This window comes from Mytilus edulis, chromosome 5, assembly GCF_963676685.1.
Source record: "Mytilus edulis chromosome 5, xbMytEdul2.2, whole genome shotgun sequence".
In the NCBI taxonomy this organism is placed as follows: Eukaryota; Metazoa; Mollusca; class Bivalvia; order Mytilida; family Mytilidae; genus Mytilus; species Mytilus edulis.
The window spans coordinates 50,896,533-50,920,461 of NC_092348.1; the positions used below are offsets into that span (position 1 = coordinate 50,896,533).

Here is a 23,929-nt window from a genome sequence, read left to right on the forward strand (position 1 = left end):
ATAAGGAAACTGTTTTGCTGTTCCTAAAAGGTATTGACGAAATGCTAAAACAATATTCCGATCAAAAAATAAATGAATTCAGACCTGCCTCAGGGTGGATGATGGATGAAGGAGGTGGTCTCCATTCAGCACTGGAAACCAAATATGGAGCAATTTACTGTCAGGACAAAGTTGTTACCTGCCAACTACATTTAAACATGTGCAGAAATAGACACACATCTTCTGTTTTTATAGGAAATGATGACAAAGAACAGAAAATAGTTGAATTATGAAAGAAGATAAATGACATGGTGCATTCAACAACTGTTAATCAGTACAATTCACAGTACAATGAGGTTAAAAGATTTATCACGGAAAACAATAAATCGTCTCTACTTAAATGGCTACAATGGTGGGACAAAAGGCGAAACCATGTTATGGATGCGTATAGGGATGTTTCAGCTCCCAATACCAACTTAGCCGAGGTGTCACATGCATCTACAACCAATTGTGGTGGTTCCAATCTTAATTTAATACAAACAGCAGTTTTTGATATATCAGATTGCTTTAAGTACGCACAGGCTGTGAAAGGTTACTTTTCAGGTGTAGTAAAAGCTGGATCTGGTCCATCATACCAGCGAAAACAAATGATTTTGGAGCAAAGGGCCGATAATCGCGCAGAAAGTCTTTTACATGAGCTAAATGGTCAGTTCAAAGGTGGTAAGGCTCCACAATTACCGAAAAATTCAACTTTCATGGCTGAACCAAGTGCATCGCACAGGGCAGACAAAAGTTCTGATAAAGACAAACGACCAATAGGAAAGACAAGGACTAATAATTCAAAAGAGTTTAACCTCAGAATAGAAAAAGCTAGGGCAATGGGAGATTATAGGTGCATTGAGGTAAATATTCATTCGCTAATGCAAGCTACTGTGAGCCTTGTTTCACCCGCAGGAGAAACATATTCAGTTTATTTTGACCAGAAAGCTACTTGTTCGTGTCCATTTTCCAAACTTCAGAGTACTGAAAAATTGAGGAAAGTGGCATGTAAACACAGACTCTTTATACTGATTTGCTTGGACTTTTCACAAACCTGCAACATGATAAAACAGTATAGCTACACTCTAACTGAAGTGGGGGATATAGTAATCAGACTTGATGCATTTGCCTTAGAACCAAACTTGTAAAAACTGAACATTCCTTCAACATCTAATTATTCAGATTTAAAAAAAACAGATATTGGCATTTAACTGCAAGTGACCCTTTTGAACTGACCTATCTTCATGGCATTATCTCTAAATGCTATGGTTGGGATAAAAAATACACAGATATAAACAGAAAAACCTCATTTGATGTAATAATAAAACATTTGGAAGTACGTCCTCGTTTCAATAAAGACAAAAAGGAGTGGTACATTTCAGCAAATAAAGAAAAGTCAAACGCTTATTATCATTTACAGACTGACTGTGTGCAAAAAGTGCATCCAAATTTTAAGGCTGGTGATATAATTATCACAAATGAATTGGAGACAAACATTGTCAGAAGAGCACATGCATTATCTCACAAATTTAGGAATTGAACTTTAGTGTGTGTTTTGCTTTTGCATACTAGTATGTTATTTCATCAGACGCATCCTTGTATATTACTTTACTGATAAATGTTTGCAATTTGCGCACTTGAAAGGACAAGAAACATTCTCTGCATTCTTTTCATTTTCATAGAATGAAATTCAAAACAGTGTGGCTGTGGCCATTGATTGACACATTAAATTCATCCATTGACTGGGACAATTTACATGAACATTTGTCTGTAACGACCACTGTTCACGACATACCTACGATAGACATTTAAACTGTGGGGTCACCAAAGGTTTCTTAACGCCTTTAATTATAAAATAATTCGAAAAATTAATCAGAAATAACCTTTATGTTTTGATTTATATAATTGATATAAATCAAAACATCGTGTTATTTCTGATTAATTTTTCGAATTACTTTATTAAGGTTGAGAACCTTTGGTGACCCCATAGTTTAAGTGTCATTAAAAAGTACATAGTGAGCAGTGGTCGTTACATACAAACGTTCACCTAAATTGTCCCAGTCAATGGATGAATTTAATGTGTCAATCAATGGCCACAGCCACACTGTTTTGAATTTCATTCTTCCCATATGTATTTGAAGAACAAACATTGTAGGTTCTGAATATTTTATTGCAAGTCAAATACTAATACTATCAAGACAAACTAAGAGATGCATGAATGTAGTTGTACTGTATTATTAAAATATAGATATGTTTGTTGATACTTTGAACTGACTTTGTCTTCCAAAGTAAAAGTTTTCGTTATGCTGAATAAAGTCAATTTATCATTATTAACAAAACTGTTATAAAAAGTTAGTATATTAAGCTATGGATTTATTCATTGTCAGATTAAAAATTAATGAGTATGTTTGTTGAGAAAATTCAAGATAGAGAAAAATGAGTAGCCCGCAACCCGCAGCCCGCAACCCGCAGCCCGCAACCCGCAACCCGCACCCCGCAAAATAGTGCTACTGTCTAATAAAGTCATGAATATTTATTAGCTATGTAGGTGTGTCAAAATTGTATCATACACGATAATGACCAGCCAGTACACTGTAATGATTTCATCAACCAGTATTAAAAAGATAAACATAACACTGGCTATAAAAACTAGTTTTCATATATGGACCATAATTTGGTATTCAGCCTTTGGTTTCTTTTTGTATCCTTTTTTATAAGTTCTAAACCTTTAACTTTTATTCTGTGGGTTGTGTTGGTGTTAGAATAGTATTAATGGAACAATTGAGTTTTTCAAGAAAAAATTAATACATTTTGATTCACTGTTTAAGTGACAGGAAACCAAACAGGAAACCAATCTTTATTTTCTTTATTTTGCACAATATATTTCAAAAGACATAAATGAACACCATTACTAGTGTTACTTGCTTCATGTTAATATTTAAAATCTATTTTCAATGTTGAATTAAAGTTTTTTTTAAACGCGACAGGAAACCATAAGAAACAGAAAGCATTTTTTTAGTTTTATTTTATTGCAAAATCTGCTTAAAATAATCTGAACAGTATACTTTTTCTTAAAATCCATCTTAAATGTAACAGTATTATAAAACTCCTAAATATGTGCTTGTTTTGAAAACAATTAGTACAATTTATTCAGAAATTTCAATATTTTCTTCATTGATACAGGATACCATAATCGTTGTATCTTGATGTTTTAGCCAAAAAAATGTATTTATATTTGGTTTTGAAATTCCAGTTATTTACAATTTATTCCAAATCATTGGCTATGTAAAATTCTTTAAATCCAGTAAAGAAAAAAACTTTTAACTTGGAATTAAAATCTTTAAAATAGGCACCATGTGATATTTGTGACCTGTACACCATCTACATGGTTTCCACATTTTAACCTACTTTAGTGGGCTAAAATCAATAAAGTACTTCCTTTCAAATCATGCATGGTAAAAGTTTACTTCTCCTTTGACAAGTTTATTGCAGTTTCTGAAAAGTGTTTGCAGAACATGAATAAAAAAAAATAATTAAAAATTGTGACAAAGAAACCAACTTTGTACATTCCAAGTGTAACGGTATATTAAGGTGGTATGGGAGTCTAAAATAAAAATAATAGAATTTGTTCATACTTTGCCAAAACGTAGTATCTATTGATATATGTTGAAATATATAATAAAAATAATAGGTCACCGTGCATTTTCTCAAGCTACAGGACGCGACAAAATGACACATTTTGTAAGGATTATACAGGAAAAAACACCATTTTGTGGTTAGAAACTAAACAAAATGATAGAATTGTTAAATACTTAAGGAAAAGATAGCTTTCAGACAATGCTTTGAGAATTTCAAAAGAAAAGATAGGGTCACCGTGAGTTTTTTCCGGCTAAAATACAAAAATGGAAAATTCCATGTAGAATCCTTCAGAAAATGCACTATTTTAGAGTTATCTCCCCTTAAAATGGCAATTTAAAAAAAATAAACAAACAAACAAAAATAATCAACATTTGCAAAAATATTAATATTTATAAGTTATATTCTTATAAATTGGTTCTTTTAAATTAAAATTCATATTAAATATCTGCATTCCTGCATCAAATTTTGCTAACTTGATAGAACATCTGGACCTTTGGTTCACTGTTTTTTACAATCCAAGATGGAGGAAGACACCCATACCACCTTAACATGTATTTTTTATTAAATTATCTTTATTCACCTAAAATATCCAGCAATATTTACTGCTGAAGCAAAATCAATCCAACAAGCATCGGCACAATGATAAGGGACGTAACTCGATTGAATTTTCAAAGGACCCTTTACATCTTTATCTGGAAAGGAAGTATGTTATAACGTCTGTCAAATCTGAAATCGATTTTGTCAAGTCATTGGGCATTTATTTTCACACAAGATCGTATGTAACATTATGCATATAGGAAAATTAATAGACCCCGGCGCAATCTCTTTGAATATTGTATTTTCCTTTTTTAAACATGACGAAACAAGTCTACAGATTATGTTTGCTAACAACCCATTGAAAACAAAACAATGTTTAGACCTAGTATTTCATATATCCGGCTGTAAGGGCGTGATCACATGTTAGTCACATGTTTGACGTATGACCGGAAATGATTAGAACTTAACGACAAAAACAATTTTAATAAAACATAAAAGGAAATAACTGGACTTCTGTTTCGTGTGAAATGTAACGCATAACGATAACGTCATTTTCTAACTTAATTATTACGAAGAACAAAACTAGAATGTAAATCATCACTGATTTACCTGTTTTAACATCTCGCGAGAGTTCATATTTGCTAGTGTTCTTACACCTGCTACAGAAATACTTATAGTTCTCGTCATTTTCTTCTTACTATTCTTATTGGTCGATGTTCTTTATTATTTGAAAGCAAAAGTTACAAATTTGCCGGTGACGATTATCTATAAATCAGTCAGCGTTATGCACTTCGGAAGCGAAAAGTAACGAGAGAAACGACACAAAAACATGGTCGTATAATTTTTGAAATTTGTTAATTTCAATTTTTTTTCTAGGGAAGAGTAGCATACACTTGTATGTTGATAAAAATAAAGGCATCTTTAGATGTAGTTACAACTTTTCTTACAGTAATACACATTTTTATCACTTTTCTATCGTTATAGGAAACGAGCCCAATAGCAAATTATGGTCCATATATATATACATATTTATTATGTACAAGTTCATATATATACACTTTCAATATATTACATTGTTCAATAAAGAGACACATCCATTCTCTATCACTAACTATATTCAACATGTTCAAGTTTCCCCACATCTCAATATTCACTCACTTTTATCATTGTAAAGGACTTTACTACTTTCATAACTTTCTCACACATTAAATCAATATTCATCTCCATATCACACAAGTATAGGTACAGAATATAAACAAACAGCAACATAAATTATGTGCTTCTAATTAGTAATGATTACAGTTAAATTAAAACACAGCTGCATCATGCATTAAATTTAACAGTCAATCAGACAGTCTGCTAAAGTTCATAAAAACAATAAATCTACAAATACTTAAAATTTTAAGCATGCTTGACCATAGTAAATTAATGTGGGCAATTATATACTGATCTGGAATAAGAAATAAATGTGCAAAGTTTCAGTCTATGTCACAACCAACATGGCAGACATGGCAAAAATGTTCAGCAAAGTAAGATTTACAAAAAATTTTATGACCAAAATTGTCAATTAAGGAGTTATTGCCCTTTAAGGACAATTTTACACAAGTTGTTTATTTTTTTTAGCTTTGAAAATCTTCTCCATTGAATCTAGTATAGATTTTGTATTTTATTTCCTTGTACATCAAGAAACATAGACAGTATATCTAAAATAGAACATATGGGTAAAATGCATTTATTTGCTTTTGAAGCAAATATGACAGATACATGAGATGCAATGAACATTTAAATGACATTTTTAAGCCACTCATTAATATATATTGAAAAGCAAAAAAGCTCATTGATGAAATTTAAACCAAAAAAAGATACAGGTGAGAGATTCAATTCAGGCTCTTGAGAGCCTCTTGTTTATATTCATAACAATAATTCTAATATTGATCAATAGACACATGACATGTATTTAAACTTTTTTCATAGTGGGACGTTTCGAGAGTGATGCTTTATTGGTACCTAGACACTGTAAATTTGAACATGAACATGGCTTACCTGTAGTATGTGAAGGCTATCAATATTGGGCAGATGTAGCAGACAAGAAATGCAAGGCACAAAATATGAAGAGAAATGATTTTGCAATGCTACTTGACTGTGATATTGGCAAATTCAATGGAGTTGAATATGTTTGCTGCCCCGATGAACAAGGTACATTTTTGTTTGATTTATAGACATGTCATTGTTTTCTTGTAAAAGTCTTAAGTTTGATTAAGGTCAGGAAAAGAAGAGTTCTTTGATTTCAGAATATAAGAGGGGCGACAGCTACCAGAGGGACAGCCAAAAAGGATGGGGGATATTTTTCAAATTAAATAGGTCAACTATATTTAGTGTATTGAATGATTGTAAGGTGTACATGTATTTCTTGGTTAATGGTTGGTTTATCTGACCTTGATCTCATTTTCTTGATCATGTTTTGTTTATGTGATATTGTAATAAAGGTTTATAGTTAGTAAAGAAGGCAAGACATTTCAATGTGTGATTTCTTGTATTTAAACTTGAAAAAAATTATGGTGACCCTATATTTTCTTTTGATATTCTCAAAGCATTTTTATGCCCCTGACTTGGTGGAGTTGGCATTAGGTTTTACCGTTGTCTCTCTGTTTGTAGGATCCTCCCAAAGTTGGTTTCCATTCTTTAGTTTGCCTCAACCAATTGTTTTAAAACTTATACACAATGCTAATTACTACTGTGTCACTTTAACCGTTCTAGAGTTATGCCCATTTACAATTAGAAAGTTGCTAACTTTTTATATGACCACAAAAATTGAAAAACTTTTTGGTCGTATATTGGTATCACGTTGGCGTCGTCGTCGTCCGAAGACATTTGGTTTTTGCATTTTAACTTTAATATAAGTAAAAAGAAATCTATGAAATTTTGACACAAGGTTTATGACCACAAAAGGAAGGTTGGGATTGATTTTGGGAGTTGAGGTCCCAACAGTTTAGGAATAAGGGGCCAAAAAGGGGCCCAAATAAGGTTTTTCTTGGTTTTTGCACCATAACTTTAATATTTATAAGTGAATAGAAATCAATGAAATTTAAACACAAGGTTTATGACCATAAAAGAAAGGTTGGGATTGATTTTGGGAGTTTTGGTCCCAACAGTTAGGAATAAGGGGCCCAAAGGGTCCAAAATTAAACTTTGTTTGATTTCATCAAAAATTGAATAATTTGGGTTCTTTGATATGCCGAATCTAACTGTGTATGTAGATTCTTAATTTTTGGTCCTTCGTCGTTAACTTTTACAAAAATCTTCTCCTCTGAAACTACTGGGCCAAATTAAACCAAACTTGGCCACTATCATCATTGGGGTATCTAGGTTAAAAAATGTGTGGCGTGACCCGGCCAACCAACCAAGATGGCCGCCATGCCTAAAAATAGAACATAGGGGTGAAATGCAGTTTTTGGCTTATAACTCAAAAACCAAAGCATTTAGAGCAAATCTGACAGGGGTAAAATTGTTTATCAGGTCAAGATCTATCTGCCCTCAAATTTTTAGATGAATCCGACAACCTGTTATTGGGTTGCTGCCCCTGAACGTAATTTTAGGGAATTTTTGCTGTTTTTGGCTATTATCTTGAATATTATTATAGATAGAGATAAACTGTAAACAGCAATAATGTACAGCAAAGTTAGAGTTACAAATAAGTCAACATGACCAAAATAGTCAATTGACCCCTTAAGGAGTTATTGCCCTTTATAGATAATTTTTAGCATTTTTCATAAATTTTTGTAAATTTTTAGAAAATATTTTCCACTGTAATTACTGGGCCAAGTTCATTATAGATAAAGATAATTGTAGCAACAAGAATGTTCAGTAAAGTAAGATCTACAAACACATCACCATCACCAAAACACAATTATGTCATGAATTTATCTGTGTCCATTGTTTAATATGCACATAGACCAAGGTGAACGACACAGGCTCTTGAGAGCCTCTAGTTATTTTTTGTCAACTTATTAATTAGTTTACTCATCTAAAGTCTGAAAAAAGTAATGAATACAACAAACTGTTTACTGTTGTCATTGAAATCTCTTGTAAATAGTCATTTACCAGGTAAAATGAGTCATATAATATGTGTATCAAAAATGGATAAGCTATTGATTTTCCTGTTTTATATCAGTGAACATGTTGTTTTGTATTCATCACTATATAGGCTCCAATATTGATTTCTGTCAATGTTAATTGATCCAGTATATGCTACAGTGCACATGGTCAACTCATGAGCTAATAGTTTAAGCTCACTTTTCTTGTTTCAATGTTTTTTATTAAGATATGTTTTTCATGATATATTAACCTTTAAGTTAGTATCAATTGACATCTGTACACATTCGTGTATTATTTTACACAACAAAAGTATAGAGGGATAAACAATTCATTTTTTGTCTCACCTAAAACAAAAGTTGTAGTCTGAAATATTATAAAGAGATAAGCATCCAACTGTGACAGCCTTATGAACTATTTCTATACTATAGCTATAAAGCTTTGAATTTTTATTTCAGAAGGAAGAATGCTTCATGCAGATGACTCATTTTACACATTTTTAGAGTGGTCTAGCACATCTTGCATAGTGTAAGGCGATTTGGTGCGACCATATCTCAGTAGCACAAATTCGAATCCTGGCCAGGGAAGAACAAAAAAATTGCTTCCGCTTTATTGGGCTGATATTTAGACATACTATATAAACAGAATGTGTTTTCAGCTTTGTTACTATAATCACCATCACTGGTGACCCAATGGAAAAAATATATTTAGTGTATTGAATGATTGTAAGGTGTACATGTATTTCTTTTATATGGTTTATATGACCTTGACCTCATTTATTTATCATTTTAAGTTTATGTGATAGATATATATTTTAGACTATTAACATAATATCAATGGTTAATAAAGAAGGCGAGACATTTCAGCAGGTGCACTCTTGTTTCATCATGCTTGAAGATATTGACTTAATATTTTTATGTTGTTTACACCATGACAAGTTATAGATCAAGTTAGAATTTCATTCTATACAATGAATTTTAACCAGTATGTATGTATTGCCATGCAATAGTCACAGAATGCTTGTCTTAAGGAAATTTTGCAGTTTTTAACAGGATTTTCGAAAATATCAGTTACTGATTGGGGGATGTAAGCAAGCGTGTCGGTGGATGGTCGGGTGGATTCTGCCAAACAGTGTCCCTTCAATAACATGAAAACCCTTTGACCAATTTTATCAAATTTAGATATGTTGAAGCTTGCTAATTAATATATGAAGGTCAAGTTCAATTTTCATGAGTTTCGCTCTTCTCGTTGTTGAGTTATTGCCCTTTATAATATCCAAAAGAGGTATTTATAATGTGATTGAGTCGTTTCTCTTTGTTTAGAAATGGTTAATTATATACTTAATCATTGATAAAGTTTGATTACACTAAGCCTTCATAAATAATGTCCAACTGTTATCAGTTTACTAAGCATATGGTTAATTTCTTATTTGACAATTATAATTGAAGCGACAGATTTATTTGAATATTTTCTGTTTCTAAGTGTTGGTGATGATAAACATGATATAGGATTTGTATAAATATAGTTATAAATTTACTGTTCATTATAAGGCATTTTTAAGATCTAGTTTAAAACCCACTTTGTAACCCAAAGTCAATGCTGAAACTCTGTCACATTCTACATCAGGATTTATCCTAATAACTTGTGTGTGATCATTCACTCTTGGGACAGCTGCTTATTTTGCAGTTATCATTGAAATACAGTCTGGCTGTTAAAGAATCAAGTCTCTTGGAACTCCTGTTGATCCTATAGCAATGATGCTGTCAAATTATTTCAAGGATGTAATAAGAACATGTATAATTATATTCCCTTTTGATATGATACTTCTACCATAAAATATCATACCATAAAACTTAATAAACTTTTTTTCAAAGAAAGGCAGTTAGTGAATTCTTTCTTTCAAGTAATGTTTTTTTTTCTTCTTTTTTTTAGCTGAAAAACCACTGGATGTGCCAGTAGAATTGACTCCAGTAAAGACGAAGCCACAAGAAATACTTCTTGGTGGAGATGACAACAAAGAAGATGCTTACATTGCATACCTCAGAGCTGATGACTCTTTCCTAAGTAAATATGAGAATGAACATGACAAATTTCTAGCTGCAGAAAGTGCAATGGATTCTCACCACCATGAAAGAATTACAAAGGTACGAACTTTATATGTAATTGTATAGTTATAAGCTACAGTCAATGCAATGACAGTACAGAAGTTAATACTGCTTGAATACTACTAGCCAAAAAAGTATCTGTTATTGATGTAAGTTAAATCTATCAAACATATTTATCAAAAAGGGTATGGCTATTTGTTTATTTGTAGGTAAAAAAAGGGGTTATTATGGTGGGGGCATTAAGTTTTTATACGACCGCAAAATTTGAAAAATTTTTCGTCGTATATTGCTATCACGTTGGCGTCGTCGTCGTCGTCCGAATACTTTTAGTTTTCGCACTCTAACTTTAGTAAAAGTGAATGGAAATCTATGAAATTTTAACACAAGGTTTATGACCACAAAAGGAAGGTTGGTATTGATTTTGGGAGTTTTGGTCCCAACATTTTAGGAATTAGGGGCCAAAAAGGGCCCAAATAAGCATTTTCTTGGTTTTCGCACTATAACTTTAGTTTAAGTTAATAGAAATCTATGAAATTTTGACACAAGGTTCATGACCACAAAAGAACGGTTGAGATTGATTTTGGGAGTTTTGGTTTCAACAGTTTAGGAATTAGGGGCCAAAAAAGGGCCCAAATAAGCATTATTCTTGGTTTTCGCACAATAACTTTAGTTTAAGTAAATAGAAATCAATGAAATTTAAACACAATGTTAATGACTACAAAAGGAAGGTTGGTATTGATTTTGGGAGTTTAGGTCCCAACAGTTTAGGAATTAGGGGCCAAAAAGGGACCCAAATAAGCATTTTTCTTGGTTTTCGCACCATAACGTTAGTATAAGTAAATAGAAATCTATGAAATTTAAACACAAGGTTTATGACCATAAAAGGAAGGTTGGTATTGATTTTGGGAGTTTTGGTTCCAACAGAATAAGGGGCCCAAAGGGTCCAAAATTAAACTTTGTTTGATTTCATCCAAATTGAATAATTGGGGTTCTTTGATATGCCGAATCTAACTGTCATGACTGTGTATGTAGATTCTTAACTTTTGGTCCCGTTTTCAAATTGGTCTACATTAAGGTCCAAAGGGTCCAAAATTAAACTTAGTTTGATTTTGACAAAAAATGAATCAGTTAGGTTCTTTGATATGCTGAATCTAAAAATGTACTTAGATTCTTGATTATTGGCCCAGTTTTCAAGTTGGTCCAAATCGGGGTCCAAAATTAAACTTTGTTTGATTTCATCAAAAATTGAATAAATGGGGTTCTTTGATATACCAAATCTAACTGTGTATGTAGATTCTTCATTTTTGGTCCTGTTTTCAAATTGGTCTACACTAAAGTCCAAAGGGTCCAAAATTAAACTTAGTCTGATTTTAACAAAAATTGAAATCTTGCATGGGTTCTTTGATATGCTGAATCCAAAAATGTACTTAGATTTTTTATTATGGGCCCAGTTTTCAAGTTGGTCCAAATCAGGATCTAAAATTATTATATTAAGTATTGTGCAATAGCAAGTCTTTTCAATTGCACAGTATTGCGCAATGGCAAGAAATATCTAATTGCACAATATTGTGAAATAGCAAATTTTTTTTTAATTAGAGTTATCTTTTTTTGTCCAGAATAGTAAGCAAGAAATATCTAATTGCAAAATATTGTGCAATAGCAAGATTTTTTTTTAATTGGAGTTATCTTTCTTTGTCCAGAATCAACTTAAATCTTTGTTATATACAATATACAATGTATATTCACTTTTTACTACCAACTGATAAATTAAAATAATCTTTACCATTCAGTGATAACAAGCAGTTTTTTTACATCTTAATATTTTATGATGTATTTAAATGAGTAGTTATTGTTGCAAACTCCATTAGAAATTTTAATTGAGATTAGTTTTGGAATAAGGGAAAGGGGGGTGTGATTAAAAAAATTGGGTTCAATTTTTCTCATTTGAAATTAATTTCATAAATAAAAAAGAAAATTTCTTCAAACATTTTTTTGAGAGGATTAATATTTAACAGCATAGTGAATTGCTCTAAGAGAAAACAAAAAATTTAAGTTCATTAGAACACATTCATTCTGTGTCAGAAACCTATGCTGTGTCAACTATTTAATCACAATCCAAATTTAGAGCTGAATCCAGCTTGAATGTTGTGTCCATACTTGCCCCAACCGTTCAGGGTTCAACCTCTGCGGTTGTATAAAGCTACGCCCTGCGGAGCATCTGGTTCTGTTGTTGGTTTGTATGTCTGTTTTTATGTCCTGAAATTGGTTTCCATTCTCTAACTGTAGTTGGCCTCAACCAAATGTTATGAAAAATTATATATATACAATGCTCTTTATACGCTCCTCATTATAGGATGTATTATGGTATACTGTTGTCCTTCCGTCCTCAACATGTCGGACATTAAATTAAAAAACGCTTTCACCAATTTGCATAAAACTTTGGTGAATTGTTTATAACTATTGATGTGAGCTCCCTTGTGAGTTTTATTAATTTTAGATTTGAGGTTTACGAGTTATGGGGTTTTATTCATTTAAAAAAAGGGTATTTTCCAGTTTTCAGACAAAAACTCTAAAATGCTTTCACCAATTTGCAAGAAATTTTGGTGAATTGTTTATATATATTGACATTAGCTCCCTTTTGATTTTTATAAATTTAAGATTATACTTTACTGAGTTACATGGTTTTATTCATTAAAAAAAGGTGAATTTTCCAGTTTTGGGATAGTAACTCTAAAAAGCTTTCTGCAGGTCTCATGGAACATTGTTGAATAGTTTATATCTATAAAGGTAAGCTCCCTTCATATTTTTATAAATTTTAGATGTTACCTTTCTCAGTTATGGGTTTCATTTATTAAGAAAGGGGTGATTTTTCAGTTTTCTGACAATAACTAAACTTGCTTAATTGTTTATATCTATTGATGTAAGCATCCTGTCGATTTTTGTAATTTTCTGATATGACGTTGAGAAAATATTCTTTGTAAACTTGACGGGCCTATCATGCGCTCATATTGCAGCTGTTTTTTTTACAGCAAAACAGATCAAGTTTGATGTGTCACTAGTACTTTTCAAGAGTTATGCCCGTTTCAAATGTTTTTTTTTTCATTGTACTTGAACAAAATGCTAACTTTATCTATAATTTCTCATAATTTAAACTATATAACAAGTCATTATATTCAAGCATGACAAAAAAATTGTGGAATTTGAGTGAATTTTCTAAGTCAAAGGACCATAACTCTGAACAAAATGATCAAACCTTAACAAAATTCGAACTTGATCTACATGTATCACTTGTCTCGATAAAACAATATAGCAATTATTGAATCAATATCTTCAAGACTAACAAAAAAAAGTGGAAAACTGATTAATTTGAGTGAATTTTTAAAGTCCAAGGACCATAACTCTGTACAAAATCATCAGACCGGAACAAAATTTTAACTTGATCTGTAACTTGTCATGATAAAACCAACCAAATATCAAATCAATATCTTCAAGCATGTAGAAAAACATGTGGAAAACTAATTTGCCATACTGACGGATGGACAGACCGAAGGATGGAGTGCAATTCTGAGTCCCTTTCGACTTTGTTGGAATGGGAGCTATTAATCAATTTTCAACATTTTTTGGCATGCATGAAGTTATTGACTTGTCACTTGGTATTTGTTATGTAGTTTAACTACACTTGATATGACAAGAAATAGATCAAGTTGGAATTTTGTTCCAATACAATGATTTTTTAACCAGTAGGGGACAATATTTTCTCGTGGGTTTGAACCCACCCCAACTGAAAAATGGTTCCAACAGTTTAGGAGTTAGGGGCCAAAAAAGGGCCCAAATAAGCATTATTCTTGGTTTTCATACAATAACTTTAGTATAAGTAAATAGAAATCAATGAAATTTAAACACAGAATAGTTTTATACAATATACAATGTATATACACTTTTACTACCAACTGATAAATTAAAATAATCTTTACCATTCAGTGATAACAAGCACTTTATTTTACATTTTAATATTTTATGATGTATTTAAATGAGTAGTTATTGTTGCAAACTCCATTAGGAATTTGAATTGAGATCAGTTTTGGAAAAAGGGAAAGGGGGATGTGAAAAAAAATGGGGGGGGGGGGGTTAATTTTTCTCATTTCAGATTTCATAAATAAAAAGAAAATTTCTTCAAACATTTTTTTGAGAGGAACAGCATAGTGAATTGCTCAAAGGCAAAAAAAATATTTTAAGTTCATTAGACCACATTCATTCTGTGTCAGAAACCTATGCTGTGTCAACTATTTAATCACAATCCAAATTTAGAGCTGAATCAAGCTTAAATGTTGTGTCCATGCTTGCCCCAACTGTTCAGTGTTCAACCTCTGCGGTGGTATATAGCTGCGCCCTGCGGAGCATCTGGTTACTGATTTCTGACAAAACGGTGACCTAGATTTTACAGACTAGATTCCTATTGGCCATCTTATACCTTGTTGTGTTCGTTCCTGTACCACGTATGCATTCATTTATGATAATAGTTTATACCTACAGTAACTTCCAGTTATGTAGTGGCCATCAAAAGATGCCCATCCCCACCTGATTTTGGCTACTTTTCACGTCTTTCCGATTTTAAACTCTTCAACGGCTTTTAAAGTGTCATATTTTCAGACACCTGAGAAGAGTTTATGGACCATGAACTGCTATTTGAAGTCCCTGCTGTCATGACAGTTCAGCTGGGCTAGTTAAAAAAAAAGTATGTAGAGTCATACGAGCCATCAAAGAATGATTGTCACCATTACGCCTGAAAGGGTTAAGAACTTTGTGGTAGGGGTGTTTGTTATTCTGTATAAATTAACTTTCCGAGTGCTATATATATAATTTTTGTTGATGTGTGTGCAAATTATAATTTTTATTTCATCCTGTTTAAGGCATCGGTGTACTTTGGACACATTCTTGTTAACTGCTGAGACCCTTTATTTTTAGTGGACCTTTGAATGTTTGATATGCCACCTTTTAGCTGTAGATGATACTCAGAAGCTGCAAAAAATATTGTTTCCATTTTCAGATGATGAAAGAATGGCAAGAAGCAAGAACCAATGTAAACAAATTAAAGGAGTCAAATCCAAAGGGTGCTGAAAAACTCAACAAAGATATTATGCAGGTATTTTAAATCATCTGTAAATTTATCATTTGAATCAGATAAATAAAACTAGAATCATGAATAATGAATGTTGAAGAAAAACAAATATATATTGGACTTGAAAATATAGAAAACAGTCATTTCCCATTCCCATTCTCTATTATCATAACTATGAAATATACACATTCAAATAAATTTTGGGGTGGTACAATGCTATCACTTTGTCAGCTTTGTCGTCATCATTGCCATGCAGTGTTTTCCATTCTTCATTTAAGCCGGTTGTGCCGACCACCTTTTTTTGAAAGCTGACCACTTTCCATTTTAGGAGGTGGATTTTTTTCTGTTCTGCACCATAAAAATTTAAATACTTATCACCTCTCGAAGATAAAAAACTTGGGAACAGGACTTTTAACTACTGTTCTGTGTGTCAAAAGCACTCAAGGGGAGGAAAAGGACAGAAACTTGTATCGATAGGCTATGCATTGGCAGGAGGAGGGAGTCCTGTAAAATCCATCTGCTAACTGAGATACATAAAATAGTGAATGAAAGAAGAGAAAAATCAAGAAAGGAATAAAATTATTGAAAAGAAATAAATCAGAATAGAATATTTGACAGTTTTTTCAATTCCATTAAATGTGAATACAATACTAATTCTTCTTTTTGTGACCCCCACCAACAGTAAAAAAAAACCAACCAGTTGGAAATGTTTTTTTTTTTTTAAACCACCTGGTTGCAAGTGTTTTTTTCAAAAATACCTCCTTACATTAGTGAAAAAAGGAGAATACTGTCATCTTTGTCGTCCAAAGACATTTAGTTTCCAGACAATAACTTAAGTTTAAGTGGTTGGATCTCTATGAAATTTAATCAAAAGGTTCAATACCACAAAAGTAAGGTTGGGAGGTTTTTTGGGGGGTTATGGTGATAGGAATTAGGGGCCAAAAAGGGGTCCAAAACAAGCATTTTTTAGTTTCAGAACAATAACTTGTGTACAAATTCAGACCTGTATCAAGCGCTAGTATTGTGTCTATTTACCCAACTGTTCAGTGTTGGACCTCTTCAGTTGTATCCAGATGCGATCAGCGAAGCAATTTATATGATATTGATTTCAATCTAATATATAGAAAAAAATATTCAGAGATTTCAGAGGTTGTACAGTGGATATGAGCAAGCTGACCAAGCTGAAAAGAAACAGTTAGTGGCCCTGCATATGCAACACAGACAAGCTGAATTGAATAAGAGAAAACGCATCAACTTGGAAAAGTATATGGCAGAATTACAGAAACAACCCCCAAAGGTAAGGTCATTATGCATCTTTTACTGTCTGAATTAATCATTTTGTTTCTTACCAATGCTCGAAGCCTTTAGTCACAGGGATAGGAGTGGAGTTACAGCCATATATTCTTTCATGAACTCAGATTATTCCAAAGATTTTTTGCATCATTTGATTTCATTTTTATGGCCCTGTCACTAAGTGGTCGGGGACATATAGTTTTACCCTTGTCTGAAATTCCGAAATTCCGTAATTCCATCATTCCGTCATTCCACAACAAACCATTATACGGAGTTTTTTCAAAACCGCTTCAGATATATGGAATGTGAGTTCTCCATGATGAGTTACAGATCAAGTTTAAGTTTCGTACCGCTCCGCTAATTTTAGCCTAGATTACGGGCTTTTGGACTTTGATAAATTGTTGAAAATCACAGTTATACAGACTTTTTTTCTAAACACTTCAGATATTGGGATGATTTTTGGCATGTAAGTTAACCAAGATGAGTTACAAGTCAAGTTTAAATTTTGTTCTGCTCAGCTAAATTTTGCCAAAATTACGGGCTTTGGACTTTGATAAATTGATGAAAATGTACTGAAATTAGAAAAACAAATCTTAATTTTAAATTTAAAGGCAAAACAAAAAAAACGTTACTCTGAATGATTTTAAAATTTTACAATATATATATAATTCATCGAAACATCAGCCGAACAATGTAAGATCTGAAAATTTGCATTTGTAAATTTTTTGTTTTTCCCTCGCCAGGATTCGAACTCACGCTACTGATATATCGTGACATCAAATCGCCTGCACTGTACTCGACTCGTAGGACCACCTTGGCTTCACAATAATAGAGCTTTCGGTATCCAGGTGTTACCATTCCTCATCAGTTTTAATCTAGCGTTGTAATACAGTACATGATATATAAGGCATGAAGATGGAATATATATGTTACAGGCATTTTCTAAATTTAGGCATTTTGTAAAATGACTGAAATTTTTAGGCATTTTCTAAAATGCCTGGATGATTTAGGCATTTTACAAATTGACTATTTTTTTCAGGCATTTTATAAAATGCCTGAAAAAATTGTAAGGCATTTTACAAAATGCCTAAAAGACTAAAACTGAATGGAATGTACTCAAAATTTAATGACTAGAAATATCAAATAAATAATTTTATTCTATCATTAGATATTGCATGAAACTTAAACAGTAAAAGTGTTATAATTGTAATTTAATCATTTACATAAACACTGAAGATGACAATTATTTGTTGCTACATGTAATGTTTGGATGACAGCGACTGTTACACATTTGTCCTGACTTTTTGCAAAGGCAACGTTTAGTGTTACATCTAGTCTTACCACTAGCACTACAGCTACATTTTGTGTAACCCTGACCATCACACAAAGAAACTTTACTGACAGCTTTTCTAAAGGATATTTCATTATCATAATTTACACAATGAATAGCAATAAAACTACTGTCAGATAGTTCAAACTGATTCCTGGTGTAAAGTCCACGTAGTATTCCATCTTTAATTCCAAGTTTATAACCATGCTCTTCCTTTCCAGTAACAACAGCCATAAGATTACGCGGGTCTCCTTTCCCTCGATCCACATGGGGAATTGCAAGTTATACATTTGCTCCAACATCCACCTCTGTTAAAACTCTTTCCGATAGATTTTTCATCCTGACAGCTTGTTTTGTCATTGAGTCTGATGCATGCTTTCTCTCATTTCTGATGACCTCTTCGTTTGAACACAGGTGACAAGTAATAGTATCAGATATGTTTCCTTTTGAACACAGCTCATGTTTGTACTGTGCACAAGTAGAACACTGGATATTCGAAAAATATTTTTCACACACAGCACACACATGAACATCTAATTCTGTTTCCTGAGTTTCAGATAGATTTAATGCTGCATTAAGCCGGCTTTCCTCGTCAAGTTCGTTTGGTTTATCAGAGCTTAACTCATTTGGCCTGACATTGCTTATCTCATCTGGCTTATCAGAGCTTTGAAAATGCTGAATCAGATCATCCTCAGTCTGTAAAGAACCAAGAATCTCTTGAGGTAGTGATGATGACGATAGTCCTATCTATTAGAATCAGAATTTTCAATTAATTGGTTTTTAAATCTTTGTTCTGGTGTAAGAACAACATACCCTTCTGCCATGATGAAAAGAAGATCATTAATGAAATACAGAGTGAGTACTTACTCAAAGTTGTTGCTCTAAGGAGTTTCTAATTATAGACACTAAAACTAGTAAAACATAAAAACTTAACCTGCAGACTAGATTTATTAAGAATAATCTTAAATTTATTTTAATCTACACTTTTTTGTAGGTTTACAATATATTTCTATCATCTAATTCATATATTGCATATTTACACAATTTGCCTGAAACAGGCCAGGCATTTTGTGTAATTTTCATTAAAAATTTCAGGCATTTTACAAAATGACTAAGGATTTTTAGGCATTTTACAAAATGCCTGTCAACTATAGGCATTTTAGAAAATGCCTAAAAATTCAGTCATTTTACAAAATGCCTAAATTTAGAAAATGCCTGTAACATATATATATAATAAACTGTGTCATTAGTAAATTTTATCAACTACAACATGCATCACTAAAATATATATTTAGAACTTAAAAGAAATGTCAAGAAATATAAAAGCTAGGAAATATAAAAACTCAACAAGTAAAATGTATTTTTATTCTGTAACATCAAAGGGTAATGCGATTTTATTTATACATGACACATAGATATTATACATGACACATAGATATAAGAAGATGTGGTAAGAGTGCCAATGATACAACTCTCCATCCAAGTCACACCTTGTATGGTCTTCAACACAGAGATTTGACTCACACCAAACAGGAAGATATAACATTCAGGGGTACTACTTGTACAATTATCTTTATTTACTTGAAGAAATAAAAAAAATATACTTATATATAGAAAATAATTCATGGTAAAATCCGTATCATATGCCGTATCATCCCGAGATACCAATATCAGCCAGAGGGCCTTTAGGCCCAAGAGATGATATTGGACGAGGGTGATACGGCATGTGATATGGATTTTGCCATGTTTTATACACTTTATCATATATTTCAACAGGAGAGTATATATGAAATGCTCTCTGATCCCTAGCACCTGGGTTACCTTCAATTTTGAGGGGGAAAAAATTTTAAAAAATTTAAGAAATTTAAGAAGAAAATTTTTTTTTTTAAAATGAGTAGGGGTGTGATAAAGGGTGCGATAAAGGGTAGGGGTGTGATAAAGAGTACACATCAAAGTTGCGCGATATTGATTAAACAGCAGGCTATTTATCAAATATTCTATACTTTTTTTATTGCCCTTGGATAGATAACATGTGTACAATATTTGAGACATTGGAACTCTGTTCTTTTAATATTTTAGGTTCACAAAGTAAAAAAATTCTTAGAAGCATATATCAGAGTAGAAGAAAAAGATCGTATGCACACACTGAACCATTTTACCCATGTAAGACGCAGTGATCCAGCTGAGGCCAAGCACATGCAAAAAGACACATCTGAACATTTGAAAGTCATTGATGAGAGAATAAAACAGAGTCTTGATATGCTGCATCATTACAAGAAAATTGAAAAAGAAATCCTTCCTGACATAAGTATGTTACTATGTTATTATGTGTGGTATTATAATTTCTTTGCAGTTTTATCATTATTGTTACCTGGTGTCGTATGGTAATGTTTGACCCCAACATTACCAAGTTATAATGGAAAATTAACCTGGGGTTCATTAATCATTCGACCTCAATATATTTGTATTCATGTGACCTTCAAATCCATTAGCTAGAGATTGTTTGTACATGCACAAGTCGTGTTCAGCCATTAAGGATGTCTGCTTGTCATGTTTTGGAGTTTTTGTCAGATTTTCGGAATCCTCTGGTTTTATCCATTTGAATGCCTTAAAAAATTTGCCCATGAACCCCCATTTTTCTTTTTATAAATCTGTTTACATGTATAATTATAAGTCATTTGTAAAAGTTTTATAGAATTTTATTTATTTTTTAATAGTATTTGAGAACTTTAACTGGTCAATGATAAAGCTATGAAAATTCAAGAGAGAGAACATTTTCCCGCCTAAACTCCAATGGCTAATATCTCGAAAAGAAGCACATTGACCCCTGTATTTTTTTTGATTTTTTGATTCCTTAATTTATTCCCTATCAATACATACTAGTTTTATGAAAAGTTATTTATTTTAAAACTGAGCAGCGAACATCCTCAAAAGGAAAAGAATGTCAACCATGAAAGTGAAACAAAGAGTGAACCATTGTGTTGACTTACACAGTTTCGATCCATTAAAAATCATTCTTATACAGGTTAAAAAGTTAATTAACTTCTTATTTTTTTACTTATAACATGAAATCAAACAGACTTATAATATTAAATATCATAAGGTCTTAATCTATTTATATATATGTTTATGGTTATATTGGGTTTGTGACTATCGGCAGTATGAAGAGGTCATCTCAATAGTTAATTAGATGGGGTCTAAACTTAAATTCACATGAAACTCTGATATATATTATAGATTTCTTAACTGGTTATTTCAGATTTATTGTAATTTGGATATACGTTTTAGTATGTTATAAATCAAATATAAAAATTTGAGTCAAATCAGTGAACATGAATTTGACAGCTTGTGCCCCTTTAATAGAATGCAAGTTTTATGAAATCAACTCCTAAAGTTTTCAATACAGATCTTTGATACTTGACAGAATTATTGCTCATATACATGATATAGTTTAGAAGTTGTGCACCAGCTATTATGGTATTGATTGAGTAATTTTTTTCAATTGGTTGATAGTTTGAATATTTTTATTACAGAAGATTTCCTGTCACACTACAAGTCCTTATCTGAGAGTGCCCTACATGTAATAATGAGACCATTCACACAAGAAGAATTAAGAAAATCAAAAACAGATGATGGCTTTGATAATTCAGGTAAAATTGATATTGATAAATATATAACAAGTTGACTATTAAGGGCATACGATACAGTTACAGGGAAGGTAATGACGTTGCTAACGTAAAAAGATGCATTTTTCGACTGATTTTTATCATTCAAACTGATTTAATTTGAAAACGAGTGCATGGACCCCTATTTTTTAAAACAGCAATTTGTTTCATTTTGCAAGGAGATTATGTGACCCAAATTTTATAAAACTGTAAATAGCGCAATTTTTTTAATTTCGATAAACATGCAGCAAAAAATGACGTTTTTTCCTCTATTTATGAACATTTGATAAATATAGAATTATTTCGGAATAAAAATTGCATAATTTTTAATGATACTTATAAAATACAGAAATTACCGATTATTTAACAAAAAACAATTTGTGTTTATCTTTTGAAACAAAAAAGTTATGTCTTTCTTTCGAAAAAGAAAATACGGACACAAATCTGAATTTTGAGCAAATATACCAAATTTCGACCTCATTTTACTAAAAAAGTAGCACATGAAGGTATATTTTTTATTACATATTTGATTTAATCAGGTAAAAAATAGCCTATATGTAAATTTTCATCATCTTGTAAATACAGGTTCAAAACTTTATCGTATGCCCTTAAAGCTAAGAGTGCATCAAATCAAAGACAAAAGGATCCATTGGTTTTTGGATGTGTACTGATTGATAATTTAATCTTAGATGCATGATTTTTTTTATTAGTTGTTAATAGCTTTTAACTAGCTGTCAGTAACTGTGAGAAATCTCAGTACTTAATGTTTTGTTTGTTTTTGGGATATACAAATACCAAGCCATGTTCACTCTGTGTTTTTGTTAGTTATATTTCTATTTGTATCCATCATATTATGCGCTAAGGGTGCAGCTGTTTATGAAAATATGTTAATATGGAGGCATCATCTGTGTCCCATAGACACATTCACTATTTATTTTATTATACCCCCGCTTTAAAAAAGGGGGGTATACTGTTTTACCTCTGTCTGTCAGTCCGTCCGTCCATCAGTCGTACCGTCCATCAGTCCGTCCGTCAGTCAGTCCGTCCCATGAAACTTTCGTCACATTTTTCTCAGGAACTACACATCCACCCTTTCTGTAATTTGGTATCAACATTTATATATGTCAGCCACACCGTGTGATGCGTTTTCAGATTCATCACTTGACAACTTCCTGTTTACCGAACACTTGTCTGATTTTACACATGATAGCCAAGTTGAAAATTTTTGTCACATTTTTCTCAGGAACTACAATACAAGGATTTCTGAAATTTGGTTTCAGGATTTATATAAGTCAGCTATACTGTGTGATGCGTTTTCAGATTCATCACTCGACAACTTCCTGTTTACCGAACACTTGCATATTTTTACACTATTAATATTATCCACTTGCGGCGGGGGTATCATCAGTGAGCAGTAGCTCGCAGTTTCACTTGTTTCTACAGTGATCCCAAGTCCCAAGCTCTCTTTTGATTTCAAAACTACCCATATATGTCACCTATTAACAAAAGATTCAGCTAGGCGTAAGAGCTATTGTGTTTAAAATATATTCTACTTTCTTATATGTTTTTTTTTTTAGCAGAAAATCCTGCTTTGATAACTGAAACAATCCACTTTAATCCAGAACAAATTGTCAGCTCATTTAAAACCTTAGCTCAAGTAAATTAGGCAACTGGTAATAAGCAATACACTTACACTGCTGCTGATCACTTTATGTCTACTTTTTTTTTTTAGAGTCTTGGGATAATGAAAAGATTCAAATTCCTCTGAACAACAAACAAGAAGTGATAATTGATCAACCGCTGGAAGAATCTCAGGATGATAATCAAGAAGATATGGAAAATGAACATCAGGGTTTTGCTGCTCAGCATCTCAGTGATCAACAAAATGTCAAGCATCAGGTAATGTTACATATAGACTATATATGTGTTCATGAGACACACATTTATATGTTTTAATTTTATAGTTCTTATATAAACACAAAGAACAGATTAAGTTTGAATTTTGGTGGCAATATTTATTCTGTTTAAGTGTACAACTACACTACAATGATTTCTGAAATGTTGTTTCAAGGTTTTAAGTAAATCGGCTATTCCTTGTGATGTGTTTTCAGATTCATCAATCAACAATCCC

The 23,929-nt window shown here is 32.1% G+C and overlaps 1 protein-coding gene across 2 annotated transcripts in view; it reads left to right on the forward strand.

The window, feature by feature from the left end:
* LOC139525460 (amyloid-beta precursor-like protein) overlaps positions 1-23,929 on the forward strand; it is a 52,383-nt gene that overhangs the window by 21,533 nt on the left and 6,921 nt on the right. For both annotated transcript variants that reach the window (XM_071320810.1, XM_071320809.1), the window contains exons 4-10: positions 6,169-6,390; positions 10,219-10,430; positions 15,439-15,534; positions 16,649-16,807; positions 20,213-20,441; positions 21,667-21,783; positions 23,531-23,697. In XM_071320810.1, coding sequence (XP_071176911.1) covers positions 6,169-6,390; positions 10,219-10,430; positions 15,439-15,534; positions 16,649-16,807; positions 20,213-20,441; positions 21,667-21,783; positions 23,531-23,697 — 1,202 coding nt within the window. The remainder of the gene's footprint in view (positions 1-6,168; positions 6,391-10,218; positions 10,431-15,438; positions 15,535-16,648; positions 16,808-20,212; positions 20,442-21,666; positions 21,784-23,530; positions 23,698-23,929) is intronic.